Here is a 26,626-nt window from a genome sequence, read left to right on the forward strand (position 1 = left end):
GCCAAAACATGAGCACATTTCCCTTAGTGCCTTAGTTCCCTTAGCTTGTGATTGTTCTCTTATATGTGGTGAGGAGCCTGCTTAGGAGAGAGCCAACAGTAATTCCCTCATCACCTTTGCTCAAAGCTGCAGTTGCTGAGGGCAGATGATATTCACAGCTCGAAATCCAGGAACAAGCTTTTCAGGCACTGCTTTTGTCCTGGAGATACTGTCCATCCAGTACTACCCTTGCCCTGACCATTCAGCTTGCACCTTTTGCTACCAGTTAGGTTGTTCTGACTTCACTTCAAGTTGCATTTATTCAACACAATGGCAAGAGCTCCTAAGTAAAGATCTCGTTAAGAGGCAGTGACCCCATGCAGCATTTTGTCTGGATCCTGCTTATTTTGAGATAAGTAGAGCTTTTCTCAAACAAGGCCTGACTGTACTCGACATCTATTAAAAGCACCCTCTAGTTTAAAAACAAAAAAGGTCTTCTGGAATCGTAGTCTTCTGAAATGTCTCAAAACTATTTAAATGCTGGCAGCCAGCATAAAGCCTTTGCCTGATCCTAATCTCCAGAATGCAACAGGCATCATATCATTGCCTGGCTATTTTCAGCTGATTCTGTGTACTGCACATCTAAAACTAGAACAAAACTGTCACTGCTCTGCTTTGCTTTCCGACCCTAACTGCTGCATTGGCCCTGTTTTTTTGATTTTTCTTTTCCTTCTTCAGATATTTAGAACAAAATCAGGTACTTCAACCCAATGTGGGATTTTTTTAAGGTTGCAGTGTTCTTTGGGCTGGAGAAGTGTGACATTTCTGTTGGCAAGCATTTGATTCCTACACTTCCTGATCTTTGAATCAAATAAGCAGCTGCTTCAATAAGGTATTTATTGATATTCATAATTCCCATATACGCATCAGTTTTTCAGAACAATCCTGATTGTGTTCTGGAAGCTTTTGTGGGATTTAATCCCAGATTTGGTGATCTCCCATGGGCTGTATAGCTTTGTATTGTCACTTGTCTCTGTCTCCCTTCAGCTGGGGTCCTCCATCCCACATTTATGTTTCCTGCTTTGCTTTTTTTACTGTTTCAAACTCTAAATTTTTCCAGTCTTTACTTTTATTTCTACTTTCATAGCTTGGTGATGAATTGTCACTACCTGTTGCTTGTCCTGTGGCTCTTCTCATCCTTAGGAGCAAGCTGACTACCATGACACTGCTGGTGGGCTACAGACCTGTAGATTTTTCTTTGTCTCACTCTGAAATACAAACCAAAACAAAAAAACAGTGCCTTAAAAAATAACTAAGGCCTGTACAATTTCCTTCTAGAGAAGAAGCAAAGGTTCCAGTAGTTGGGCTGTCATTTATGCCAGAAGCAGAATACCTAGTCCTTTAATTTTGTGTCATTTGCTCTGGCACATAATAAGTGAAGGAACCTCTTTACTATGTGGGTAGAAAAAGAGGAGAAAAGTCTATTGTAATTTTTTTATTGATAAGGAAAAATTGGTAAAGGTGCAGGAACACAGGGGAGAAACACAGAAGTCTTTCAGCAAAAGAAAGAAAATTTCTAGTTTACAATGCATACTCAGTGGAACTGGGCATGGAAGCACAGAAAGCACGAGGAAATGTAGGTTGAGAGATTTTGAGGCAAGCTTGGAAAATGTATGTGAGGATATAATGCTTACTAATAATGCATATTTTATATATATATATATATATATATATATATATATATATACAGACCAAATAATAGGTGATATATTAAATAAAATTTAAAAATTGAAGTCTGTTATGCAGTTATAGAAAACAGAATGGCATGTGATTGGAACCACCCATCTCAAGGATCTTTATCTCACTCACCCTGTCCTGCTCTCACACATCAGTGTTTGGCAAAAACTGGGAGGGACAAAGAGAACAGTGTATTTGGTGGACAGACTTCTGAGAAGCTGAATTTGATGATTTGAGCAATATATTGAGACAAAATCAGTTGACCTTTCAACGTGGTCTTCCATGAATTGGGCCCTTGTATTTCTCTAAAAAAATTATTTTGTTGAATTTAGGTGCAGATTTGGTCTCATCTCTTTTTTATATAAACCTACAGAAAAAAGACTTTCTAGGATTAATGTTTCATGCACCTGGTTCAGATGAGACTTGTTACATCACTAAAATAGGCTTTTATGGCTTTCCTACTAAAACTGCATTTGAGTGCTTTTAAAAGCTTTTTTTTATATTGGACATGATAATATTTAAGGCACTATTTTGGCTAATAGTTTAAATCTGCATTTAGAAAATTGTTAAAATGAATGCTATTTTTGTTATGTAATATTATAAACCACACATGCCCTGTAGTCTCTTCTCTAATTAGGAAACAATTAAAATTACAAAAAGTCTACGTCTTGACACCAAATTTTAATGGCTTTAGGCTTGAATTGTATTATAGCAGCTCAGGGGAATGCTAATGGGACATTTTGATCCCTCTGAAAACTTCCATGAATGCCCATGTAGAAGCTGAAAATAAATATTGTTTCAGTCTAAATGACTATAGAATTAAACTACAAGGACTGCTCCTGACCTCAGTTGCCTCATTTCTAACATTCCACACTGTGTAGTTGTCACAAGGTAGAACAGCACAAAAGTTGACTGACACTTTTTTAGACCCCATAAAAGAAAATAATAGCATGTCTGACATACATAATTGAATAGATTTCTAAAATATTCAAGTTTGGAGACTGAATTCCTGTGCAGACCAAGCTTTTACATTGGGAAATGAGACTCATGAATATATTTCATATTTGCTTATACACCACAGTATTCACAGAATGTTTTTTTAATTCACTTCGGTTCAACATTTTAATTATATGTTAAAACACAAATACCTACAGGCCCAAATAATTCTCGTCATGGACTGCTGATTTTTTTCATTTTTAGATGATGGAAACTGCCTGGAGTCCTGAGACAATGGAAAGTCTCAAGACTTCATGTACAAAAGTCAAGGAAGAAATACCGGAGTGTACCCTAAGGCTGATTATTTCATTCCCTCCCTTTTTTCCTCACAAAAAAGATGTATCTCAGACAGTGCTCTGAGCATCTACTGAAGTATTGCTTGCACTTCTAATATAGGTTTTTGCCTTTTTGTTAAGGTGCATAAGTTGGACAGGAGTTGAGAGTGAAACTGAGGTCATGGTTCAGCCTTCTACCAGCTCTGTGACACTGCCCATACAGAGTCATGATTGATCCTTCCGTCAGTTTTGTCTTCCAGTAGCTTTGAGAATGTCCATGTAATAGCTTAGAGCGTGGGTGAAGTGTTCATTAAAATGTTGCTCATGCCCAAAAGCCTTAGGCAGCCTGACTGATCAGTTCTCTCCGGGCTTCCATGGCACAAATTGTATTTCCATTGTGTGAGGATCTTCAGTTCTCCTGTCTACATCTAATACTCTTAAAAATCTTCAGCTGGATTTGATCTCTTCTCAGTCTTGAGGTAGATTGGATTTACATAAACTACAAGCACAGCAAAAATCAGTACTGGCTGACCACATTGTTTTAGTTTGTAGGGCAGATGGGATGCAAACTCCATTTTATACACAGTCATCATTCACCCAAATGTGAAGGTCCACATACTGAATTCCTGACTTTATTAAAGCCCTTGGACATGATAAGACATTAATCAGGGCCTTCATATAAGTATGGGTATTTCATGGCTTTGCTGGCGTTAATGTCCATCCTGAATTTGTTGAAGTAGTTACTGTTGTGAAAAGATTCAGTCTTGTACTTGAGCTGAAGCTGGACATGCTCCAGTGAGTGGCTTTCCATGGGCCCAAACCCACAGTGTTAGGCATCATGTAACTGCTTGGAGGACTGAGTGAACAGAAAGAAGAGATGATTTCAGGACTCAAGTTCTTTGATCCAAAATTTGTTATGGTACTAATTTGACTTCAAATCACAATTGTGTTGTATTGTCTGGGTGGATATAAATTTTACCCTACTAAAAATAGGGGTTGCAATAACTAGGAGAAGGATTTTAGGTTGGAGACCTGGGTTCTAATTTTTTTCTGACTGACAAGTTAGAAAATTAGTGAATGATTTTGTAGCTCAGAGTTGCTTATTTTCAGCAACTCCAGAATCCTTTGCAGCCAAAACTGCTGTTGTCAAACTTCAAGGACTGAATCCACGAGATGTGGTTTTCAAATTCTTCCTAACTGGAAGCTGTTTTTTTCTTTACAAAAAACTCACACAGGAATGGAGGGTCTCGTTTATCCCCCACAGCATAAGTTCCCCATACTCTTACACCACATTTTTGCTACTTTGAGAGAGTCGCTCTCACCAGGTGGATTACTAACAAGGTTGGTATATGAGCTAATAAACTGCTTTATGTTCTGTAGTCACAGCTGGGCTGCTCCCATACCTGACCCTCACAAAGCTATTGCAGTGTGTCTAGACATGTCTTTGGATCTGCGTTACTTGCCTACATGCAATAGAAGCTCTGCATTCTCTTCCCTTATGCTTGCAACATCTTCAGCTTTTTCCTCCTTTCCAGCTTCTCTGATTGCATTCATACGAGGACAAAATTCTGTCATTTCATCCTGCATGCTTTCTCAGTATTGGCTGCCAGATAAATAGCGTGTGCTTCCTGTTCATTTGTTGTCTTAGACATTGATTTTGCCTGTTTTAAAGGACTTTAAGGTTTGGCAAGGCTAATATTATGGTGACAGTTGTGTTCTTTCACCAAGTTCTTCCTCTTAGCTTGACTGCTTTTCTGTTCCAGAGGAGAGCAATAACCAATTTTTCTTTTTTGCTTTCACTGCTCAGCTTGATGCTAATCTGCCAGCATTTCTTCCTCTGATCTCTTATTGTCTACCCAGCCTCAGTCTTGCTTCCTTTATTCTGACAGCTGCTCCAGACTCGCCTCCTTTTATGTCCTTCACATATTTGTTTGTGTGTCATCTTTGTTGGTGCCTTTGATGTTTGGCATGACCATACTGAGATCTCTGCTTGAAGGAACTTGCCTTTCTAGTGGCCCAGAAGGCACCAAAGAAGGAAATGAAGGAGAGGAATCATCTGGAACCAATGAGTTCATGGGCTTGTTATCAGCAAATAGTTCTAGGTCTTATCCCAGTTCCACTGTATGGGACAGTGTGGCATTATTTCATCCTACACCTTGTACTCTCTGTCTGCATCTGCACTGTCAAGAGAGACCAGATGCCAAAGTGGACTGGGACTTGTAACTGAATGTTTTCTTTGTTTTAAGCAGCTGGTGGATTTTTTTTTTCCTCCATTAGGTTACAATCTTGTTTTTAAGGATAAACATACTTGAGATGCCTTTCACTCTTCCTTTGCAAGATGCAAGTATTTTTTCCCCCAATATAGGAGGTATTAGATCTTATAATACTGCATTTTTAGACAAATTGTGGTGATTTCATCCTGGAATTATAGGGGGGTTCCAAAACTATATTTTACACAGTGAGGTTAGAATATGCATCCTTTCACTGTGGTATTTTAAAGAACTGATAGGCAGAGTTTTACATACAATTCAGCATTTCATAATAATATTGTATTGAATTTAGAGTATTTGGTCAAGAAATGGGATTATGAATAAACTGGTGGAGTAACTGTATAGCCAGCTGCTTTGAAGTAGTGCTCAGTCATTTAATTTCATATGAATTTTAAATAAAGATTCCACCTTGTTTATTGTATTAAATTCCACTTGGTGTGCATTCTTGGACCTCTGTGGTCTGTTCGTAACAGAAGGATTTTGAGACATGAAACTGTTTACTTTCTGAACTTTAAAGTGCTTTGCACTTTATTCCTTTTAATAATTAAATGGTTCTTTAAAATCTGAGGTTGAGACTGGAAGCAGTTCTTTTTCATCTGCTTCTCACCAGCACAGTTGAAGTTTCTCAAAAGAAAAGACATAAGATCTGAATATCCTAAACTATCCAAATTAGTGTACTTTTTCTTGGTGATAAATAGTGCCCTGGAAAGTATCAGTTAATTCAGTCTTAAATCTTTAAGAGGTAATTTTGACAGGGTTCTGTAAGTGTAGAAAGTTCAACAGAGTAACCAGAGAAAGGTTCCTAATGAAATCTTGGCTTTGGTGGTGAAAATGTCTGTCTAGTTTTAATAAAAGCTTGGTTACACTGCATTCATGAGGATTTCTGCAAGTCTGCCCTGATGACATATAAACTTTAAATTAGGCATAGTCAATAAAAGGCCACCTAATATGGTTTCATATTTTGAGTGGTTTCTCTGTAATTGCCCCAGCTAGTTAGTCTGGTTTCTAACCATTTTGGCATCTGCATGTGCTGAAATAAATCATCAAGGAAAAGATGGAGCTTGTACAGCTTGTAATGATGTGAAGTGACCTGACAGAGACCTGCCTCCTGCTGCCTCCTTATTTAGTGACCTTCCACAAGTGATGAGACAGCAGTCTTCTCCCAGCAGCTGTTTTCTGAGTTTGGTCTGACAAATGGTATCATAAAGATGGCAGGTGAGGTTAAGAGATCTGATCAGAACATATAGATTTAACAGCCACCAAAAGGTACAAAAGAATATAAGGAAAAACAATCAAGTGCTGTCTCTTTATCATTGTATCAGTTTTCTTCGCATAGTCCCTTGTGAAAGCTTTTACTGATGGCTTTCAGCTATGTATCATTATAATACCTCCAATAAGCATTACGTAATAGGAAAAATATGCTACACTGAGCAATGAAACTGGTGTTAGCCAGTCCTGTGGCCCATATCAAAATGCTCTCACTGGTATTCCCTGTAACAACACTTCCTCAGATGAAATGGACTACAGCACATCATCAAGTAAGAGTTCATACATCCATTTTAATGGTTTTTGCATAAAAAACTGTTACAAGTAATGGCTGTGACTACTCAAGAGAAAAAGAACCCATTTTTTCCTCTCTGTAATAGTTCAGACAATTTTCAAGCATATTCTCTGCCATTGCTGTGTTTGCATGGCTAAATAGGCAAACACTCTATGTGTTTATTCTCTCAGGCACTGAGGAAGGGGAGAAAACACAGTGATGATAAAACCACAAGAATTAACTAGAACAGCTGGGTAGACAGTAGCACTTAACTGATTTTTATTGTTTGTTCTCTTACTGACGGTTCAGTGGATTACAAGTTGTCTCCTATTAATAGTGTGGTTTATCCTTCAGTCTAAGATAAGTCAGGAATTCAGGTGCTTACCTGATATGGAGCTCCTGTACTCAACTTCTGTCATAAAATTATTCTTAACTCTTTGAATTCTCCTTACATTAAAACATTTTATTTTTAAGGGTGTTAACTGAGAAAGAAAAAGTCCTTCAGGCATCTTTATTTGGATGGTTATTTCCTGTGTTTGGTTCTATTAAAGCATAGGAGTTACAGGTTACAGATTTTCAGTTGTCATCTTGAAGAGTTTTGAAGACTATTATTAACAGATAAAGTTAGGTAGGATATATGTAGGTTTAGAGATCTTTTGTCATGAAGCTTCAGTATAAAAAGTACACTGGAAAACTAATATATTCCAAAGATGCTGAGTTATAAAAAAGGCACATGTCTCTCTGTATGAATGATAGTTTTGGCCGAATGCAACGTAACATAATAAGTATTAATGTAACGGGTGATTAAATTTGTCACATTAATGACACAATGAATTTTAGCACACAGGCATTGTAAAGGGGAAGGTGACTGGTGGCAATGGAATGGACAGATGGACTTTGTAATGCTTGCAGTGAGAGCTGGAGAGGACCATTTTTGGTCATGATTTTTTTTTTTTTTTCATTTAAATTTTAGATAATTATCTCAGAGTAAATTGACACCACAAAAAATTATGAAGGATCATAACTTATGGAGGATGGAGAAAGGCATTATTCTGTAGCTACAAACAGGGTCCATCAGGCACTCAGGACCTAAAGAAAAGTTGACAGTTTTACCTGTAGCCATGTGTGGTGCTCACACATAGTGTGGGAATGATTTATTTCAGCTGGCTGAGAAGCTCAGCATCTGCAGAGTGCTCCTGTGTCATCACCTTCTAAGCATAAGCAGGCACCCATCCTTGTGTTCAGGCCTTGCTCTACTCCTGCCATGCATAGGGGTGGGAAGGGCAGCCCATGGGCCATGAGTGCATCACAGCAGTGTCTGATGTAAACATTTACGTCTGCTTCAGCCTGTGCATGGGGAAACAGGACATAACAGCAGCCCAGCTACAATCTTGTTTACCCAGTCAGCATGTTTAAAGATATAAATGTTTTTATTCTTTTTCTTTTGGATATTTGTAAAGTGTGTTTTGGGCTTAGTGGGAAATTTATAGTGTAATGTTTGGTAGCAGTTGTATATTTTGAGGATGGTGCCATGAGAAACAGGATGCCCAGGTCCTACCTTGTTTGAACAATCTTTCTAGGTTTTACTGCCATGCTCCACACCATGGGATGCAAGTACTTCCCAAGCCCTCTGACCTGTAGAGGCAAGGGCAGGGTAGGCACTGCACCTTATGCTTCTTAGGGATGGAAGGTAGAGGCCTTTTGCTCTGTACCATGGAAGTTTTCCCTGATACAGCAGGGTTTTTTTGTTGCCTGGGTTCTGAGGTGGAATTCTTCAACCACCTCAAAAGTTGTTGGCAAAGTGATCTTGAAGAAAATTGCCTCAGGTACTGTACTGGGGGATGACACATTATTAATGTGTTGGCCTAAATTTCAAATCCTAAGGTGGAATAGGGTGGCAGCCGTGTAAGAAGCAAGTTCACCAACCAGTGTTGTTAAATGCCTTTGACCAGGGCATACTGAGGGGCCAGGCAAGATCTTTTGGGACCTACTTTGCTAAACAGTTCAAATTTGAACAGGCCTTGTTCCAGAGGGCTTATGGACAGTATCAATGGAAGGAAAAATGTGGGGAATACAAAAGTAAAAACAACTGTGCTACACATGTGAAATTGGATTAATGTTATGATTTTTGTTATGGGGAAATAGCATGCAAGAAGGAAAGGCTATTTTAGTGAAGAGGGAGAAAACCAGAGAGAATGAAGGCAGAACAGAAAGAGCCAAGCACACAGTTAATGGAGCCAAGAATAAAATAAGGCACTGAGATTAGAGGAGGCAGAGAAACACCATGTTTAAGTAAGGAATAAGGGTAAACCTAATGCTTGTACTACTCTGTAGATTTTGAAGAGTGCATCTTGACCTGCACTCCTGCAATATTTTCCTCTGAAATGTTATATTGGAAAGGATGGATGCTGAACTGTCCAAAGGACAAGTAGAACCTGCTGAAAGTAATTGTGCCCATTTGATGAAAGCTTGAGCTTTGGCATGCCTGGTCAGTGCAAGGATCTAGAAGCAGCTTTCCTTTTTCTTCCCAATTTCAAGTCCTTCACAATCAGAATTCCTGTACTGCAATCGCACTGTTATAAGAAAGCTGCAGACTTCATATCTTGTTTCTATGTTGGCTGTAAAAATTGGACCTATCCCTAGACACAGTTTCACTGAGACTAGGAACCAACTGCTGTCCTACAGTCTGTCCCAGGTCTAGCCCCCTTCACCCCTGGCTTTGGAGTCCAGCCTTTCACAGCTTTCTGCCTCTTCTGGGTTAACTTGATCTTCCCATGGGATAAGTTCCAAACTCTCCACGTCCCTATGTGCCTCCAAAGAAGATGTGCCCTAGGCCTGCATCCCTTCCCAACTTATCCCACCCTAAGGTATATCACAAGAAGCAGCTTTAGGCCTTTTTTGTCTGCTGAATGAAAGATTCCCTTCAGTAGTCAAAAAAGTAGAAACCTGAGGAACAGCACTTGATGTGCACTTTGATTTAGAAACAGTTTAATGTTTTTCTGGGTGTTCCTGGCACTGTTGCCTCCTACATAGGATGCTCAAAGATCCTCCATTGTACATTGGGAGCTTTGAAGGTGTGCCTGTAAGTTATTACCAAGGAATAGAGAAGGTAAGTTGTAAAAATCTGATGGCCAGTAATATTGATGAGAGTGGGTGAACCTCAGGAAGAAATTTAAGGCTATTTTTATCTTTTCCACCCTGGTCTCGACTCCCATTTTGGTACCCAGAATTTATAAAATAAATCAAATTAAAGGTGTGGGGGTTTTTTTGGGTTTTTTTTTTTTGTTTGTTTGTTTTTTGGTTTTTTTTTGTATGTAAGTTGTGCTTCAACTGTTAATGTACTGGAAAGAGCACCTGCACAGCCTGTGTCCCAGTCTCCCACAGCTATATGTCAGTTGGATAACACCACCATAACAGGCCATTTTAGCCTCCCAACAGTTGCCCTTGACATTCTGTTGCACAAAATGTTGTTTTTCACCCTTCATCAGAGATGGAGACGTGCGTGTTGCAGCACTACAGTAAATAGTAAGAGAGTTTGTTTTCTTAACCTTTGTCTATCTGTATTTCAAAACTCACAATTTATCTAGTAACTTCATCAGGAGGCTGGGATGTTTCTAAGGCAGCGTAAGCAGAGATACCACATAGCAGAGTTTGTTGGGAGAGCGTGACTATGGATGTAAGAAGATGCACCGTGACTGAGGTTTTAACTCCCAGATTTCCAGTGGGAACTTAGTGAACAGAAAGCTGCCATCACCTTCCAGGTTGTGTTCTTCCCCTTTTTGTGCTGGGACGTCTCTGACAAGGGGCTCAGCACACACCCCACTATGACCTCTTCCAGCCAGGTCCTGGTTTTCATCCCTCAGCCGTGTGCCTGATTCAGCTCAGGTGCTTCTGTCCCACAGTGACAGACACAGCAGAGAGCTACAGTGCAGGTGTGTAACTGTAGATATCTGCACATTTAAAATATAAAAGTGAGCATTATAATGGGTGCTATGCCAGAATGCATTTTTACTTTTTTTACTTTTGCTTTTAATAGCCCCAAATGGATTTAGTAATGTTTCCTTTCTGTTTTTATTTTGGTGGTTCTTTTTTTTACCTTGTCTATGTTACATTACTAAATTCAATGAATACATAAATTCAGCCTTCAAAGCTGAACATGTACACATATTAGAAGTGGAAGAGTTTAGGGTTTTTGGAGTTCGATGTGTGTGTTGGGTTTAATGTGTCCAGTCTTCTGGTCTTGATGACATTTGGGATGGGATTCTTTTTTCCTCTGTGCATGTTCTGTTCAGCAAGTCGACAGTCTGATACTGATAAAGGTTTTAGGTGCAACAGGAGTACAGCTAATAAGAAAGCAATGAGTTGGTGTGTATTTCTGTGCTGTGCTGCTCCCTACTGAATTGTCTGACTACCAGATATATTAAGGAGTTAACGACTGAGGTGTTCTCCTGGAGGGGTGCTGATGGAGCCTGGTGGTTTTACAGCTGAAGAACAGGGGTTTAGAGCAAGCTGTGCCAGCCTAAGAAGCTTCTCTCTCCATTTTTATCATAAATTGTGATAAGAATTATCACAAAATATCATAAATTAGTTATGCTAAGGTGATACTCAGCAAAAGGCAGCTAGCATTGCGAGCAGCAGGGTCTTTAGATGGTTAATGTCAGGGTAAAGAGAAGGAAAGGTGATTTTCCAGTATGTGCTGCATGTTCCGGGAGCCTCTTCTGTGCAGGAAACAATCCCGTAGTCATAGTTAACTGTCAGCAACTTACCATATTCGGATTCCCTAAACAAAATGCAATGTTTAGTTCAGCTTTGAAGGGCAAACAGTTCCTTACAGAGCTTAATTGCTTTGTTTACATGTAGCTAGTTACTTATCAAGTGGCAAGAACAATAGGCTGAGTGCCTCGCTTAACCCATGATCAGAATGAGATAAAACACCGAAGACAGCTAGGCTGTATTTCTTAAACAGACCACAGGTCAGATGCAGCCTCCTTGGCTGGCTGTCTCCTAGAAAACCTGCTGCCTGGCATATCCTTTGTCTCCACAGCAGCTGTGTGACTTTGCCATATTGTCCTTGCTGTCTGATCTTCACCTAAAAGCAAGTGGTGTTTCTTGGGTCTCTCTATTTCACGTGCACCAGGCACCTTCCTGAGAGCTGACCATTCCTGGCACAGCGCAGCATGCAGTGAACATCAGACCATCATCACACCAGGCTTTGACCCCACGTTACCCCACAGCTTCACCTGGACCATGCCCAGTTTGCAACAGAGGCAGCTGCCTTTCCTCCTCCCTGTGAGACGGCAGGGCAGGGCCTTGGGGAAGTGTGAGCCTTGATTTCCCAACCAGCCACACCTGTCTTGTGGGATGAGGAGCAAAATGGAGTTTACTTCGTTAAGCCAGATCTCTGCCAGTCACTCATGCCGGCTACTGACAGGAGGCCTTTTAACAAGGGTGCTTCAGCCACGCCAGAACACTTCTCTTGTCTCACAGTCCTCCAGCCACGGGCAGTACCCCGTGATCCAGCGTGACAGGAGTTCATGACCCAACACATGCTTTCCCTGCCCAGAAGTTGAGAAGTTCATTGTCAGGTCTGCCAGATTAATAGAGACGAAAGAAGATTTTTGGTTGGGACTGCAGCTCTCACACCCTCAAGGAGTCCCTTGTGTCTTGGGGGAGCATGGGGCTCACACCAGGTCTCCCTGCATAATTGAGTTTTCCTGAGCTCTGAGCAGAGAGGACATTCCAGAGATTTTTGTCTGTTTGCTTCTCCATTTCACTGGTAGCTTTTCTCCTCATAACATCTAAATTAAAAGTCAGAAAGTTTGCTGAGAAAGACTCCTAGTTTGTTCCTCAGGTAGTTTATTTTGGCAGAAGGAAATTCTCCATTACACTGCTTGTACCAAAGGAGTAAGGTAGGTGTTCTGCATTAATTTGCCAGAGGTTAAGTAAGCTTCAGCCATCCCTGCAAACTGGAGAACAAGTTGCTAACAGCTCTTATTTTGTAAATCTGTGTGCAACTGGGAATGCGAGGCCTTTGAAAATATGCACAGAAAGTTTAAGTGCAGGAGAGCACCTGTGAACCAAAAATCTTCTTTATCTTTTTCTATGAGTGAATTATTAACTGGCACAGTTGTACACTCCAATCTTAGGTACAGTTTACAGTTGTCACTTGCACTTGAAGGGGTGTAAATGGAGGCTGATATGCTTTATAGCAGTCATCTCCACAGCTGTTCCTCTTCCCTCTGTAGGCAATCTCTCACTTGCAGAGGGGATGTAAGGCAGAAATATTTCCTATTTTTGTACATTTGTGGTACAGAGGAACAAAATCATGCAAATTACAAGACCACAATGACAGTGGTATTCTGGAGAATATCACAAATTATCATTACCTTCCCAAGCCTTTACACTATGAAAATAAATTTTAAAAGTCTGCTGAAGATTTAAGCACTAAGAGCCCCTTCCCCTCCATCACCACCTAAATATATGAGCTGCTTCTAGAGCTGGAGGCCTCCTCAGTAAGACTACCACTTGTTTTGAACTTATACAAGCATTTACAGCTACCATATAAATTGAAATGCTAGCATGTCTGCTCTTGTCTTGTCATTCTTTTGTTTTTGTAACACAGAGCCCAGTAGCCATCACAAAAATCTTAGGAAATATGTCTCTGAGGAGGAAGACTCAACACAAGGATCGATCATATTCCTCACAAGAATTCAACATCTGAATCAGGGGTTGCTGGAGACTAGCCTGAAAGATGCTAAGGATGTGACCCTCAGGAAAATTTTCGAATTGTGGCTTTCCTGTACTGTCCTGCTGATTCTTTTTTTTTTTTTTTTTTTTTTTTTTTTTCCAGTCATGCAGCCCCTAGCCTGATGTCCCAACCATTAGGTTGCCCTCCATGAACAAAACTCAGGAAACTCCTGAGTTCATCATCCAAGAAAACCTTTTTTTTGGAATACAGACTGAAAATGATAATCTGTTTTGTCAAGTGTTTCCACACCTCTGTAAACATGCAGTCTCCTCGTCTAGATGATCTCATGCATATATTCATCAAAGTTCTTACTTTGCTTTGAGACCACATTTGCAGCAAAACAGTAATACATGCAATATAAAAAGGTTTTGGGTGAGATCCAGTACAAGCATCTCGTGGTGAAATCATTCTTAATATTATTTAACAGCTACCTGGTGTCTGATCCAGAGAAACTGGTCACAATTACACCTTCCTTTAGACACTTAAGTCAATGGCACATGTGAGGCTTGGATGTTACATGAATGTAGGGCAAGGAGGACACAGATCGTAATTTGTCTCTCACATAGTCAAGCCCATTCCTTCTCCATTTTTTGACAGTGGATTGTTGATCGAGTGACAGCTGCTAAACAGGTACGAGCTCATCAGCACTCCTTACCAAAGAAACCTTGTCTGGAAACTCTTACCTCTCTCACTGGAAGTGGAGGGAAGGAAAATTGGAAGTCTCTGGCTTAAGGAAAACCATTTGGTACTACCAAGTTAAGTGAAGATCAGCTAACCTGCTGGAGCATCACAGGCTGGAAACCTGAATGTTCTGGCAGATGCCATTATTTTGGCAGTGGTGCAGGTGGCAGTCCTGCGAAGTCCTCATGGTCTTTATCACGTAGTAGGAAGTGGCATTGCTGCCCTGGATGCAAACATCCTGAAAAAGAAGTGGTTAGTTAGTGACTCCACAGAAATAAATTCTTGGACACAGGTGATTTCTTGAGTATTGGAGTGCAAGGTCACAATATGAGTACTGTAGAAGAAGTTATCGGTGTTGCCAGTGACAGATGTAATACATACCAATGATTGTCTTGCAGAACAAAAACCCCAACACCAAACCCAGCAGTTTTACAGACTCCTTGCTTTTCAGCTTTCAAAACTCTTCTGGAGGGTTTTTGCAAATGGGTGATCTAAAACCAAGGCTGATTAAATATCTATTCTACCTCCTGTCACCTTGGAAACAGGGAATGCCTACTGTGAAAACAGTCTGAAGCATCCAGGATGCAAATTCAGATGTTCATGTAAAACAGACTTTTCCCCCTTTTTTATTGCTCAGAACAATATGAGAGTCTAGAGCAAGGTCTGCACTTCCAGCTATGTGCACAGCGTAGCAAGTACATTGCGGCAGCTTATGTCTGGCAACACTTCATGGTAAATGTTGCCTTGGAATTAGGAGTGCCCATGTCTCTACTGCTGAAAGTAGGGAAAAAACTCACTTTCACACTCCATAATGCAGAGCATGCACCCACACAGTTTTAGCTCCTTATTTATTGTAGCCAGTTTATTGTGGGCCATGGTAACTATCTATGTTATATGTCTGTTCTTGCTTGCATCCCTGGGAGATAATGAGATTGTGTAGTGGTTATATTGACAGCAGGGTTTCTTTTTCAAATTCCTTTTCTTCTGTTCTGTTCTTCGTGCAGCCCACTGAAATAATGTCTTTCTATGCTGCGGAGCTCTTCCAAGAGATTTTTCTTTTTCATTGGGTACATCCATAAAAAAACAAGGAATTCTACCTTGCAGTTTTGTTTCCTCAAAACATCAGTCTACATCCACCCTTTTAAGTCATCTTACTTTTGTCCCTAATCTGTCTTAATATCTTCAGGCAACCAAGAAACTGGCCTTCCATCTGTTTTGAACTCTTGAGAATTGCTCAACAGTTGCACAAAATTGTTTTTCCTCCTCCTGCTGTGAAGATAGTACCAAATTAGGAGTGTGTTATGGGCCAGGCTGTTCCCAATTGCCAGGGGCTGTGATCTCTTAACCTAAAGATGGAGAGATTTCCTTGCTGTGCTTGACATGGAGGCCTGAAAGTCCTGTGCTCCTTTAGGCGCTTTAGGGTTCTCAGTGTCTTACAGGGAATTTATTTCCCAGCTTTCCTGACACTTAACTGTGTGTGGCCAGGTAAATATTACAGGGTGTGCACAGCCAAAGAGTACAGTGCCCCAAAAAGTTAGTGGAAAGAAATTGAGCTAACATTAGGCCTGATTTTCTTGCTCCTTTGTCAGAGGCCACGATAGACTAAACAGTTTGTGATAAGTAAAATGTTGCCCTCTAATCCTGTTTTTTCACTAAATTTGAAGAGAGATGGCAGGATTACCACCTTGGGTTTGGTTTGGGGGTTGTAGTCTCAACACTAGTGATTACAATAAACTAGGATCCTCAACTTCAGAGGATGTCCTCTTGATGTCCTCTTATCCTGGAAATTAAATTATGCTGATTTAAATGTCTGCTTCCGTTGTCTTTCCAAAATGCTTGCCATTTTGGGACACGCTGCGTGCTAGGTTTAAGTTCACTTAGCAAAGCTTTTTTATTGGAGTGGTTCATGTGACTTGTTAACATGCAAGAAATTATTAAGCTTTCACTTCCTCCACTCCCATTTCCTGTTTGGATGTTGAAAGGAAGCCCTGATTGCTAATTTGTGATTAGCCAACAACCCAGAGTGAACTTAATCCTGTGGGTTTGTGTGGTGCTTGCCTATGCAGATACAGCCTCACTCAAGAGTAGGATTACTGAAGCTCACGTTTCATGGGGAGAGCTGCAAACAATCTGCTCTTCTTTCGTGAATTCCTGGCCTGCCTTCTGAGAGCAGAGGTAATGCCTGGCCTGCCAGAGCTTGGGAGGCAACACTAAAACGTTGGATGCTGCAGTGGAGAAGGGACACATGAGGGTGTTTTCCCAGTCTTGCTTGCCCAGGAGGTGGCACTGCGAAATAGTGGGATTTTTACCTGCAGTGTTTGTTGTCTCACCCGACTGTGATTGTTTGAGATGTGACAGAAGAGTGAAGTTCCTTAGTCAGTAGAAAAAGAGTGACTTGTACTTCTTTTAGGATGCCTCACTGCTCTCCTGTGTGAAACACGTGGTGCTATCTGCTTTGCACTCCTGCGTTAGGGAGCTGACCTTCACATGTACGCAGCCAGGATCAGAACTGGGTTTGTGGGTGAGATTGTTCTGGCCACAAAAGAAGTGGTGATGTCTTTGGAGCATCTTCCATGGCATTTGTGCAAGTGCTTTGTGTCCCCCTTGATACTTCCCAGACCTACTGACAAAGCAGCCAAAATGAAGAGCCATATACATGTAGTATGTGCTAGAAAACTAGAAAGTTTTGAGGAGTCTCTGTGGGATCTCTCTGTCCTGCGTGCATTGTGCTATGTTCCTGTTAGAGTACTGGTTGCTCTGGTTTAGTGCTTGTACATAACACACACAGAACTTTTTAAGGGATCTCTGACCCATCCTGCAAGTGCCTGACCTGACTTGTGCTGCCAAATGCAGGCCAACGCAGCTGAGATAAATCTAGAGAATTTCCAGGTCTTTCATTTTTATTATGGTGATAAGCTGAGACCATTTTCATTTCTCTCTCTTATAAAAGCCTGAGCTTAGGAGCACATACAGATCTGTGGATAATTCTGATCTTGGAATGGATATAATACTTTACAAAGCCTTAAGGCAACCTTATTAACCTGCTTCTTTTAATTCTCAGAAAGGTAAAAAACGGTAATGCTTTTATAACACAAGAACATATTTGTAACACAATGTAACAAATACGTTCACAATATATCTTGGAGCTAGAAATGTTACGGGAATGCAAAATACTTTTGTTATTATTAATCAAATATTAAGTTGCCTATACATCTATAACAAAGGCCTCTTAGCAAACACATCCCTTTAAAATAGCCTGACCCTTTACACTTTTCAGAGACATTAATAGTTTCCTGGCTCAGTGTTTTAGGAAATGTCGTCATAGTCTGGAGGAACCAATAAAAACATAAGTCACCTATTTTGTCTGATCGTTTTACGCCAGGATATTTGAGGCTGGAAGCTGTGGAGGGGTAGGAGGGGACTGCTTCATTTGTGTGGGTGGAAGATGTAGAGGATTTAATACTGCTAGTCTAACTTTACATATTAGGACTCTAGAACTGTGTGAAAAATAGTATTTTTTAATTTCATAGACAGAGGCTTTGGATCGTTTTTGTAACTATTTAATGATTTTTTTTTCTCCTTCCTATGCCATTTATTACTAGTGCCTGATAAAAGGGATGTTGTCTTTGGGGAAGAGTATTCTGTTGAATTTAGGTTTTCATTGTCCTTTAATAAAGAGGTGAGAGCTCTTAAGAAATGTCAGTGCCTTAAAACAAATATTGGTAGCTGATTATGACAATATGATTGGTGGGACAATAGCTTTTTTGGTATGGTCAAAGGAGACCATTTCCTACAAGCAGAAAATGCAATTACTTAAACTGAAGAATGTTGAAATCAGGGCGACAGAAGAACTACTACTGTATGAAATCTTAGTACAACGCATCGTTACATGCCATTGTGAAAAGCAAACCATGAATGCCTGCAACAGGCATCTGGTGACACTTTGTTCTCCATTACAAATTCCAGCATTTACAGTGGGACAAACCCTGCCGTCCTTCCATGGTTTTGATTTTCTCCCTTCTGAGACAAGGCTTCCAGCAAGTGTGTTAGTCCTGACTCTGATCTCTTGGCTGTGGAGAGCAGATACACATTACAGTTTTTCCCCTACTGTGCTGTTGTCTGCTGCAAGCTTCACACAGCCCCTCGGAGGTAACATCTCTGTTCCTGTTGATTTGTGCTTGGTTGCATGGAGATGGGAAAGGCTGTTCTGACCCCATTTATCCTCTGCCTCTTCCCAGAGAGTCCTCCAGAGAGGACCAAAGTTTTTGCCTGTTTTTGGGAAGTCATGCTCTGTTTTCTCTTCTGTGTTCCATCAGCGTTGGAGAGCAGTGTAATGTTTGTCAGCAGTCTAGAGAAACTGAAGGATAACACTTACTTCATCCCACATAGCTGTCTTTACAGAAATGAGCTGCGGCACCAAAAGAGACAGCCACCACCACTGCAAGCTGCACCATAATGCATTATGTTCTCCTCACCTGCCCCCCAAAGTAGAAAAATTAAACATGATTTCTTTTCAGCTTCTGCTGTAGCCCCAAACGGAAGTTATGTGCAGCTGTCAGTGGTTCACTGAGAGTTCAAACCATGTTCAGGCTGCAGCTCAGGGTCTGCAAACACCCATTAAAATGTGCTTTGGGATTTCACAAAGATGCAAAAGGAGGGCACAGGTACCAAGATTCCCTGATTAGAGTCCAGTCTAAAGGGAAAATTGCTGCTGATCTAGTGCATTTGTGTTTCATGAATCCAACAAGGTGTTATCTCAATTCTTATACAAGAAGCTGGCAAATGAACCCCACAAATGAACCCTTTTGTTAACTCTCACCAGCCATCTGCTTTTTATGTTTTTGGAGGCTTTTCTCTCTACCTTTCAATTTAATATACTGAATTCTTATTCTTTTTGAAGCTGAGTGTGCATCAGCGCTGTGGCAAAGAGACTGTGTCCTGTTACCTTCCACTCATGACAGCCACTAGGAGATGTTGCCACAGCAGAGGCATCCCTTTTGTACCTGTCAGTATGGCTTATCCCTTTTGTGTATGTTTTAGCAGGTCAGGCCTAGACTTGTTTCTGTGCACTATGCCATGAGATACCCCTTTCAAATTCCTTCTTAAGCTGGAGCTGGATCTGTGTGTGGAGGTGACGCTGGAGTGTCAGTATCCCCTAGCACTTGGTGATACCAGGGTCACTGCTCGGTCCCAAAGCACAACATACAGACAACAGCCAAACTGAGATAGTTTCTTTCCCAAATGACACCATTTGAGGCCTGAAGAGACGTGCATTGAGCAGGATATGTAGGTGGAGGGCTGAGTACAACATTGTTATTGCTGCTTGCTCCCACAACAAATTCAGAACAAAGTCGCCATGTCAGATGCTCCTACCAACTACTTGGGGGCTTTGGAGTAGACAAGTCTCTCTCTGACTTGCTGTCTTCCATGCTTGGATTTCATCTCATTCATCAGAGGGTATAGGACCTGATGGGAGAAGTGTAGCTTTTTTGTCATCCCTGTTTCTTGGGTGTTCAGGGTCTAGGGAAGGCAAAGCTCTTGTCAGTTAAATCCTTAGTTCAGTCATTTGCAAATGGGAGCTTTTTAATTGTTATTGGTGTATGGTTAAATTGTTGTGAGCTGTGCACATATCAGTTCTAAAATAAACACCTCTCTCATCCAGCAGAGGAATTGTGACCTCAGGAAGAACCAGATTTAAAAATAAGATTATCACTTTAATCCTCAGCTTGTGCCACCCTCCCCTCAAGCTTTTGTGATGATGGCTGGATTTTCTTCATTGACTGTAGGATTTTTTCCAATTAACAATGACATTCTCCCAATCCTACCCAAAGAGATTTAGTGAAAGTGAAACTGTAGAGAAGATGAAGGCAAACTATTTCTTACATTTTTGTCTTATTCCTGTGTCCTACCATATGACTTGGCCATAGCAGTCGTGTGAAAATGCATGACCTGTTCTGTAAAGCTGAATACGCTGCAGTCTCTGTGTTTACAGCAGATACAAGGAAAAGGTTTTGTCTTCAAGCATGTCTGTGCAGGGCCTAGAACACTTTTGGCTCTCCATAAGAAATAATAATAATAAGGCCAAAACCTCTCTGCCAGCTAGTGAAATGAAAATGCTGTACTTCACAGTTATGTCATTGGAGAATTGTATTTCATTAGAGCTGATATTAAAAACTGTGATGTCAGTAGTGAAATGTGACTGACTTCAAATTTGCAAAACACATAGGAAATTTTTTTGTAATGTGTTGTCACTTTAGTAGTCTGGCAGTCCTTTAGGTTCACTCATAAAACTTTAAGCTCTCAGAAGGGGAAAACCCCAAGGCTATTTCCCCTAAGCTTTAACAGCTTTGCTTTTACTAGCAAATGCCATTTTTACAAAGTATATGCAAGTAATGTTCTGGATGCTTCAAACAGCAGCAGCTGTTAGGACTTTCAGGTTGGGGAACTGGATTAGGTAGTCATGAGAAGTAAGTTATTCTAGATGTTTAAATGGGAGCTTTTAGAAAGTCAGTGAACAGGGTAAAGAATAGCAGTGCAAACTGTTTCTGGTTATTAAATGTAAACACATGCCTGTCTTTTTGCTGTTTTCACTTCCCATTTGGTGGCTCACGGGCTTGTGTGGAATGACTGTGTGCACAGCACTTGTGTTGAGTTGGTTCCAAGAGGTGACTGAGCTGCAGAACAGTTTCCATGTTAGTTTTCACAAATTTATGAAGTACTTGTAAATCTGGCTTTTGTGTTAGTCAGAGAAAAGACATGAAGGGGTATATGTGAGTATATGTATTAGCTCTTATTTTTGCTTGCTAGACAATATTTAAATGTCCAGTGCAGTATGTAAGATTGCTTCTGTTACAGTTAAATTTATTGTAGGAAATTATACTTGATTCTAGGCAGGATTTTCTGCTTTGAGTTTTTGCTCAGATGTGGAGAACTTGTGAACATACATAGTTGTTTGCTAATATAAAAATATGTTATGGTTAAACAAGCAAATGCAAACTGTTTGTGGCTTGAAAATAGGATAATGACTAGATGTGTATCCTTTTCTGCTTGGATACATCTGACTCCACACTGTTCTCCTTATTGAATACTACACTAGGCAATAGCCATTGTCTGCCACATCCTCTCAGAAGCTGTTTTGGTGCTGTACCACCAAATAAGACAGACAATGGCACAGTTCACATTTGGGGCCTTTTTCCCTACACACTCTGATTATAGTCTCTCCACACTGATTTTTTTACCAGATTTTTAGGAGCTTGCTACTTTCAGGACTTCTCTCTCTTTTGAAATCTGCCATCAGTGATAAGGGACAATATCTGATACACAATTTTAAAACATCCTGTGCAAGATTTTCTTTAGGAAGGAGTCTCCAATGAACCTGGTACAACCTTTCTTACAGGTCTATCCAATTATGTATAGCATTTCGTAAAAATTCACTGGAGTTAATGGCATAAAAGTAGAGAATCTTAGTAATGTGAAAGCTGATCAGTGGACAGACAGGGCTGAAATGCCAGTTAATCCCTGGCTGGGCAGATGCAGCTGTTCCTTTTTTACTTTGTCAGCCTACTCGTGTGAGCAGGTCATTGTCTCTTTGGTGAGACAAAAGAGTGGGATGCTTGTGTGTAAGGGTTAGATCAGCCCGTGGGATCAGGGTCTGGTTAAGGGAGTTTGTTTTTATCAGCACATTCTGAGGCAAGTGGAAACTGGATGATTTGGATTGTGGAAAGTCCCTGAAGTGTGCATATGTTCAGCTTATTAGCTTCATGTATTTGGGGACTGTAAAATCAGTGACAAAACCACCATTTTTTTCTTTCTTTTTTAAAGTTTTTTGTTGTTGTTGTTGTGGTCTCTTTTTATTTTGGTAAAAATAGTAAAGGCATTGAGACACTTTCTGGAAACAGAAAACATTCCCAGCTTTTATGGTTATGTGGTCAGTAAGCTCTTGCTTGTTCCCTTATAAGCAATATTCTTAACAGGAAAAAGTTGCTACTATTTCAGGTCACTGTGTGTGTTTTATTTTACAGTTGCCATGGTGCTGGTAAGACAGATATGTTCTGTAGTTGTTTGTCTTGTTTTAAGATGTGAATTTTATTTTCAGCACTGTATTTGCAGCATAATAGCATGTGCAGTAATTTTCCATACTTCACCAAAGTTGCCCACACTGGAGTTACTGCACTGTTTTTTTCTTGTTTGTCATATAATGTTTTACATGGCCACTTTTGGTACACTAGAGTCAATAGCTTCCACATAGAGCCTTTGAATTTTGGATATTCTATAGCCTAGTGGATACTTAGAGACATTATGTCATGGTTGCAGTCTTACACAAACCAGAGAGCCTAATCTAGTAGTTTTTTATACAGCTCAATAAACTTGGCTGAGCTACAGCTTATCTTCTGAGGAGGTATCCAGTATTGATTTAAGGACTTCAGGTGATGGAGAATCTAACAAAGATTAACTGTAAGTTGTAGCTACTAAATTTTACTGAGCTCTGTCAGTGTTTAAAAATGTAGCTTTACTTAAAATAAAGTGCAGCAAAGCAACAGCGGCAGCAGCCATAGCCAAGATCCACCACCTCTCCTTTGTTTTCCTCATGTTTTCTCTTTTTTTTAGTGAGATTGTCATCACGCTGTTCGGAATCAAATCTCACTGTACTCCAGCTTTTAGTTATTGCTATTACAGAAATAATTTTAGGGGAGTCTGTAAGGTTTTCAAAGTAAATTTGACAATCTGAAGTGTGTTGGCATAACTAGAAATGAGTCAAGCCCAAGACACTGACACTGGCATTGAGCTGCGGTTTTTCCCTGCTGCAAGTTCCAGTTACTTTAATGACACCTGTCGTTGGTTCACTGAGAATCAGCTTTACTGGCTGACATGGGTCTGTTTATCACACAGGAAACTGCAGTGAGGTGCCTGCAAGTGTCACAAGGCTCTCTTCCTCTTACCCCTACACGTGGCATTCAGCTGGAATATAGTATTGAAGAAAGAGAGAATTTTTATGTTGCTGTGTTGTAGTCAGCTAGATCAAGTAAAGCAAATCTGTTTTGTCTTTGCATCTCTTTGGCCTTGCCTTTTTGGTTTATTTGTTTGCTTGTGGAGATTTTCTTTAGGTTTTTTTTGTGTGTTTTTTAAAATAGCTGAAAATACGGATCAGCTTTGGAGGAAATAGTGAAAGGAAAGAAGCCCATAGCTACCAAAACAAACTTGACTGATGCTGTGTCATGAGAGAGTAGACCTGTTCATCAAGTTTATTAGCAGTGCATGTAAGAAAGATGTAAAAGCATTTTCTGCTGTTGCAGGATGCTGGGTTTGAGAATAACAAAAATTCAACCCTTATAATTACAGCAGTGACACAGCCAGAGGCTGGTTTGGGGTTGCACCACTTGTGTATCCTTTCCACAAGGTATCTAAAATCTAATTAGTGAAAAGGGATACACAAAACACCCACCTGTCTTTTTAGTTGAATTTGCTTCTTGTTGGACAGTGTTTAGGGGCTTTTGAATTAAAAGCAGTTAAAAACTGTATTGCTGCTTTCAGCTGTTTCTTTAACCTTGCTGAAGTCATCCCTGAGTAGATATAAGGGCAAAGAATTGCTTTGCCAACCAAAGATATTTACAGAAGAGGGAGTTCGTGATTTCTGTCACACCTGTTTGCCCTCATGGCTTGTTTTCTTTAAGGTTCCAAGAGAACTTAAAGAGCTCCAAGAGACTGTTTTTCCTGTATACATATACAAGAGTTAAGTTTCTAAACTTGAGGCATTGGTTTTCTGAGCATCAATATGATCAACTATCATTCAAGCTAGCAGAAACTTGACTGAGAGTAAGAATTGACTCAAATTCAAGTTACTGGAGTGGCAGGTGGGTGGCATCCTCTTTTTGGATGAGCCATTTCTCATCACAGATGTAATCTGAAGATTATTACCATTGCTTTATTCTTAATTCATATGCAGTTTATAAGCCAGCTTTTGTGCCTGATAAGAACATGTGGTCTTGAACCATTTAAAGTTTTCCAGGATTTGGAGTTTATTACTGCTGTAAAAGACTTCAATAACAGACTTCTTTCAGTTGGCTTTCTGTATTTATTTTATGTTTATTATTTTAAAATTGATACTCATCCTGACAAATTATGAAACAGGCTTTCAATTATTCAGTATGCTGTTTTGGTTGAGAGAGATCCTTCTTAATTGTCTCTGTTTTCTTTTCTTGGCATATACATCTTCTTTCCATGACACATATTTATATTAAGTGGTATAAAAACTATGAACTCAGCTTCTTCAAGGGATATGTTACAAACAGACTGTGAGTGTAAATCAATGCAATTATGTGCTGGCAATTAAGAGGTTAAATAAGTTTCCAATTTAAGAAACAAGGTGGGAAGGTTGTCTGAAGCCACTTGGAGCTGTGTCTTTCCAGCAACCACAGGTCAACAGGGTACCCATGTCACATAGGATAACCAGGTGGCACACAGTACCTGGGCCCTCTGGAGCTTACACAGTTCTGCTGCTGCTGCTGCTTTTGCTATGTATGACGTTATGTCTCTGTGTTCCCAAAACTTGCCTTCCAAGATGTACCTCAAACAAAACACCTTGCTTGATCCTAATGTTATAGGTGGCATTTAGGACTTTTTTAGTTTTAGGATGTAACTTTTTAACAGAATCTGTAGTCAATGGTGGAAACCAAAAGAACATCAAAGTGAAAAATGTTTTGGCTCCTTAACTTAAATGCTAACGTCAGCTCAGCTGAGCTCCCAGATTCCCATTTGGCAAAAGACAGATTACATAAGCAGCAGTAATTTTCCCCATGCTTGGAAAGAATTGGTCAAAATGCTTAGCAACTCCCCACAAGTGCAGTGAGCTGCTGCCTGCAGTGCTTGGTCAGAAAGCTAAAACCTTTTGGCAGGACTGTGGTCAGCCAGCCCAGCTCTGCCTGCGTGGGCCAGGGAGGCCTGTCTGCTCTGCTGGCCACCACTCCTCTTCTCTTCCCAAGGGGATGTGCTGGACCAGCTGTGTGGCAAAGCCAGCTTGGGAGCTCTGGGTGGGGCCAGCCTGAAGGTACCCACAGTTACGGTGAATGTTGAATGAGGTTTATGGAGTTCTTTGCCTGATAGTAAACTAAAAGTTTTAAAAAATCACAGACAAATGCTCAATGCATCTCCTAGAGCAAGGGGGACTGGCATTTGGAAAATTCACCTTTGCATTTGTTTGGAATTTATTTTCATGCTCTCTGTGAGGATTGTTGTCTGAAATGAAGTGCCTCTGTTTGTGCTTCCAATACGGATGCCTTTCATTCTTCCTCTAAATTATACCAAATGCTCAGCAGGAAGAGCAGATGTTCAGCAATTACAGAAAAATAAATTAATTGAAAAGGAAAATAAATCTGGAGGTGGGGCAGGGTATTTCAATTGCCAGGTCACTCTAGTATAGGACAATCTGCTACATGTTGTGAGCACAGACAAAGGCAGACAGAGGATCCCAACTGGTACCCTGCCCTGGACTCCTCCCAGGCCAGCACTGGAGCTGTCAGCCCACCAAAGTCCTACCTCACCAGGCCCAGAGGAGCACAGGGACACAATGACAGGCAGAAAACTAATGAAGACACAAAGGAAGGGACACCATGGCTAGAGTCCTCTCCAGGATTGCCTCAGCCCCAGAGTCCAGATCTGAAACCCATCAAGATGAGTCAATGCCAGAGCACTTTTTGGAGATATCTGGGTAGCAGCTGGAGTGGGCTTGTTTGTCCAGGTGCCAGCAGCTGGGAGCACTGGGATCTGGAAGTGGCTACTGGGCAGACTCTGTGAGCCCAGCAGCTGAAGGAATCTGTATTGCTCATGTGTGTGGACATGCATGTGTGTGTATAAATATTACTAGGAGACCCCTTCCTGTTCAGCTGAGGAGGGGCTGTGTTTTCTCTACTGAGAACACATTTTCAGCCCTGCTGCTGGTTGCACCTGGGAGCATGGGGCTGTGCTGTGCAGCCTCAGTTCTTCTGACAGCTTTGTCAGATCAGGCCTATTCCACTTATTCTCCTACTGATAATCACTTAAAATCAAGTAGATGAGGAACATGCAAACTGAAATTTTTTAGAGACTGGTAACCATATGTGTTTTCAGACTTTGTACAGTACCAGGTGAGCAGCAGGAGCTTGAGCTAGTAGTATGGATAGGCAGTGAAGGAAATTATATGGCCAAACTGACTAATAAACTAATTACTCAGGTATCACCAAAGGGGAAATCTGATGAGGCAGATATAATCTAAATTGGGGTTTGAACTAGCTAGCAGCTGCAGAGGATGGATCAGTTTCTATATTTTAGTGCAAATAAAGAGCCAAGGCTGAAGTTTTATGTCTTTAGCAGAACACAACAGCCTGAAGAGCTCAATAGAGGAGGTAATATGGAAGAAGAATGGCTT

General features: G+C 40.6%; 1 protein-coding gene across 5 annotated transcripts in view; it reads left to right on the forward strand.

Annotated features, from left to right (window-relative positions):
* CMSS1 (cms1 ribosomal small subunit homolog) overlaps positions 1-26,626 on the forward strand; it is a 231,314-nt gene that overhangs the window by 144,204 nt on the left and 60,484 nt on the right. The window contains exon 1 of one of the 5 annotated variants that reach the window (XM_068180975.1): positions 22,641-22,680. The exons of the other annotated variants lie outside the window; for them this stretch is intronic. Within the exon in view, the coding sequence (XP_068037076.1) occupies positions 22,656-22,680 (25 nt within the window). The 5' untranslated portion in view covers positions 22,641-22,655. Of the gene's footprint in view, positions 1-22,640; positions 22,681-26,626 lie in introns of those variants that run through there. 5 annotated transcript variants of the gene reach the window in all.

The sequence above is a fragment of the Anomalospiza imberbis genome, chromosome 2 (genome assembly GCF_031753505.1).
Source record: "Anomalospiza imberbis isolate Cuckoo-Finch-1a 21T00152 chromosome 2, ASM3175350v1, whole genome shotgun sequence".
Classification (NCBI taxonomy): Eukaryota; Metazoa; Chordata; class Aves; order Passeriformes; family Viduidae; genus Anomalospiza; species Anomalospiza imberbis.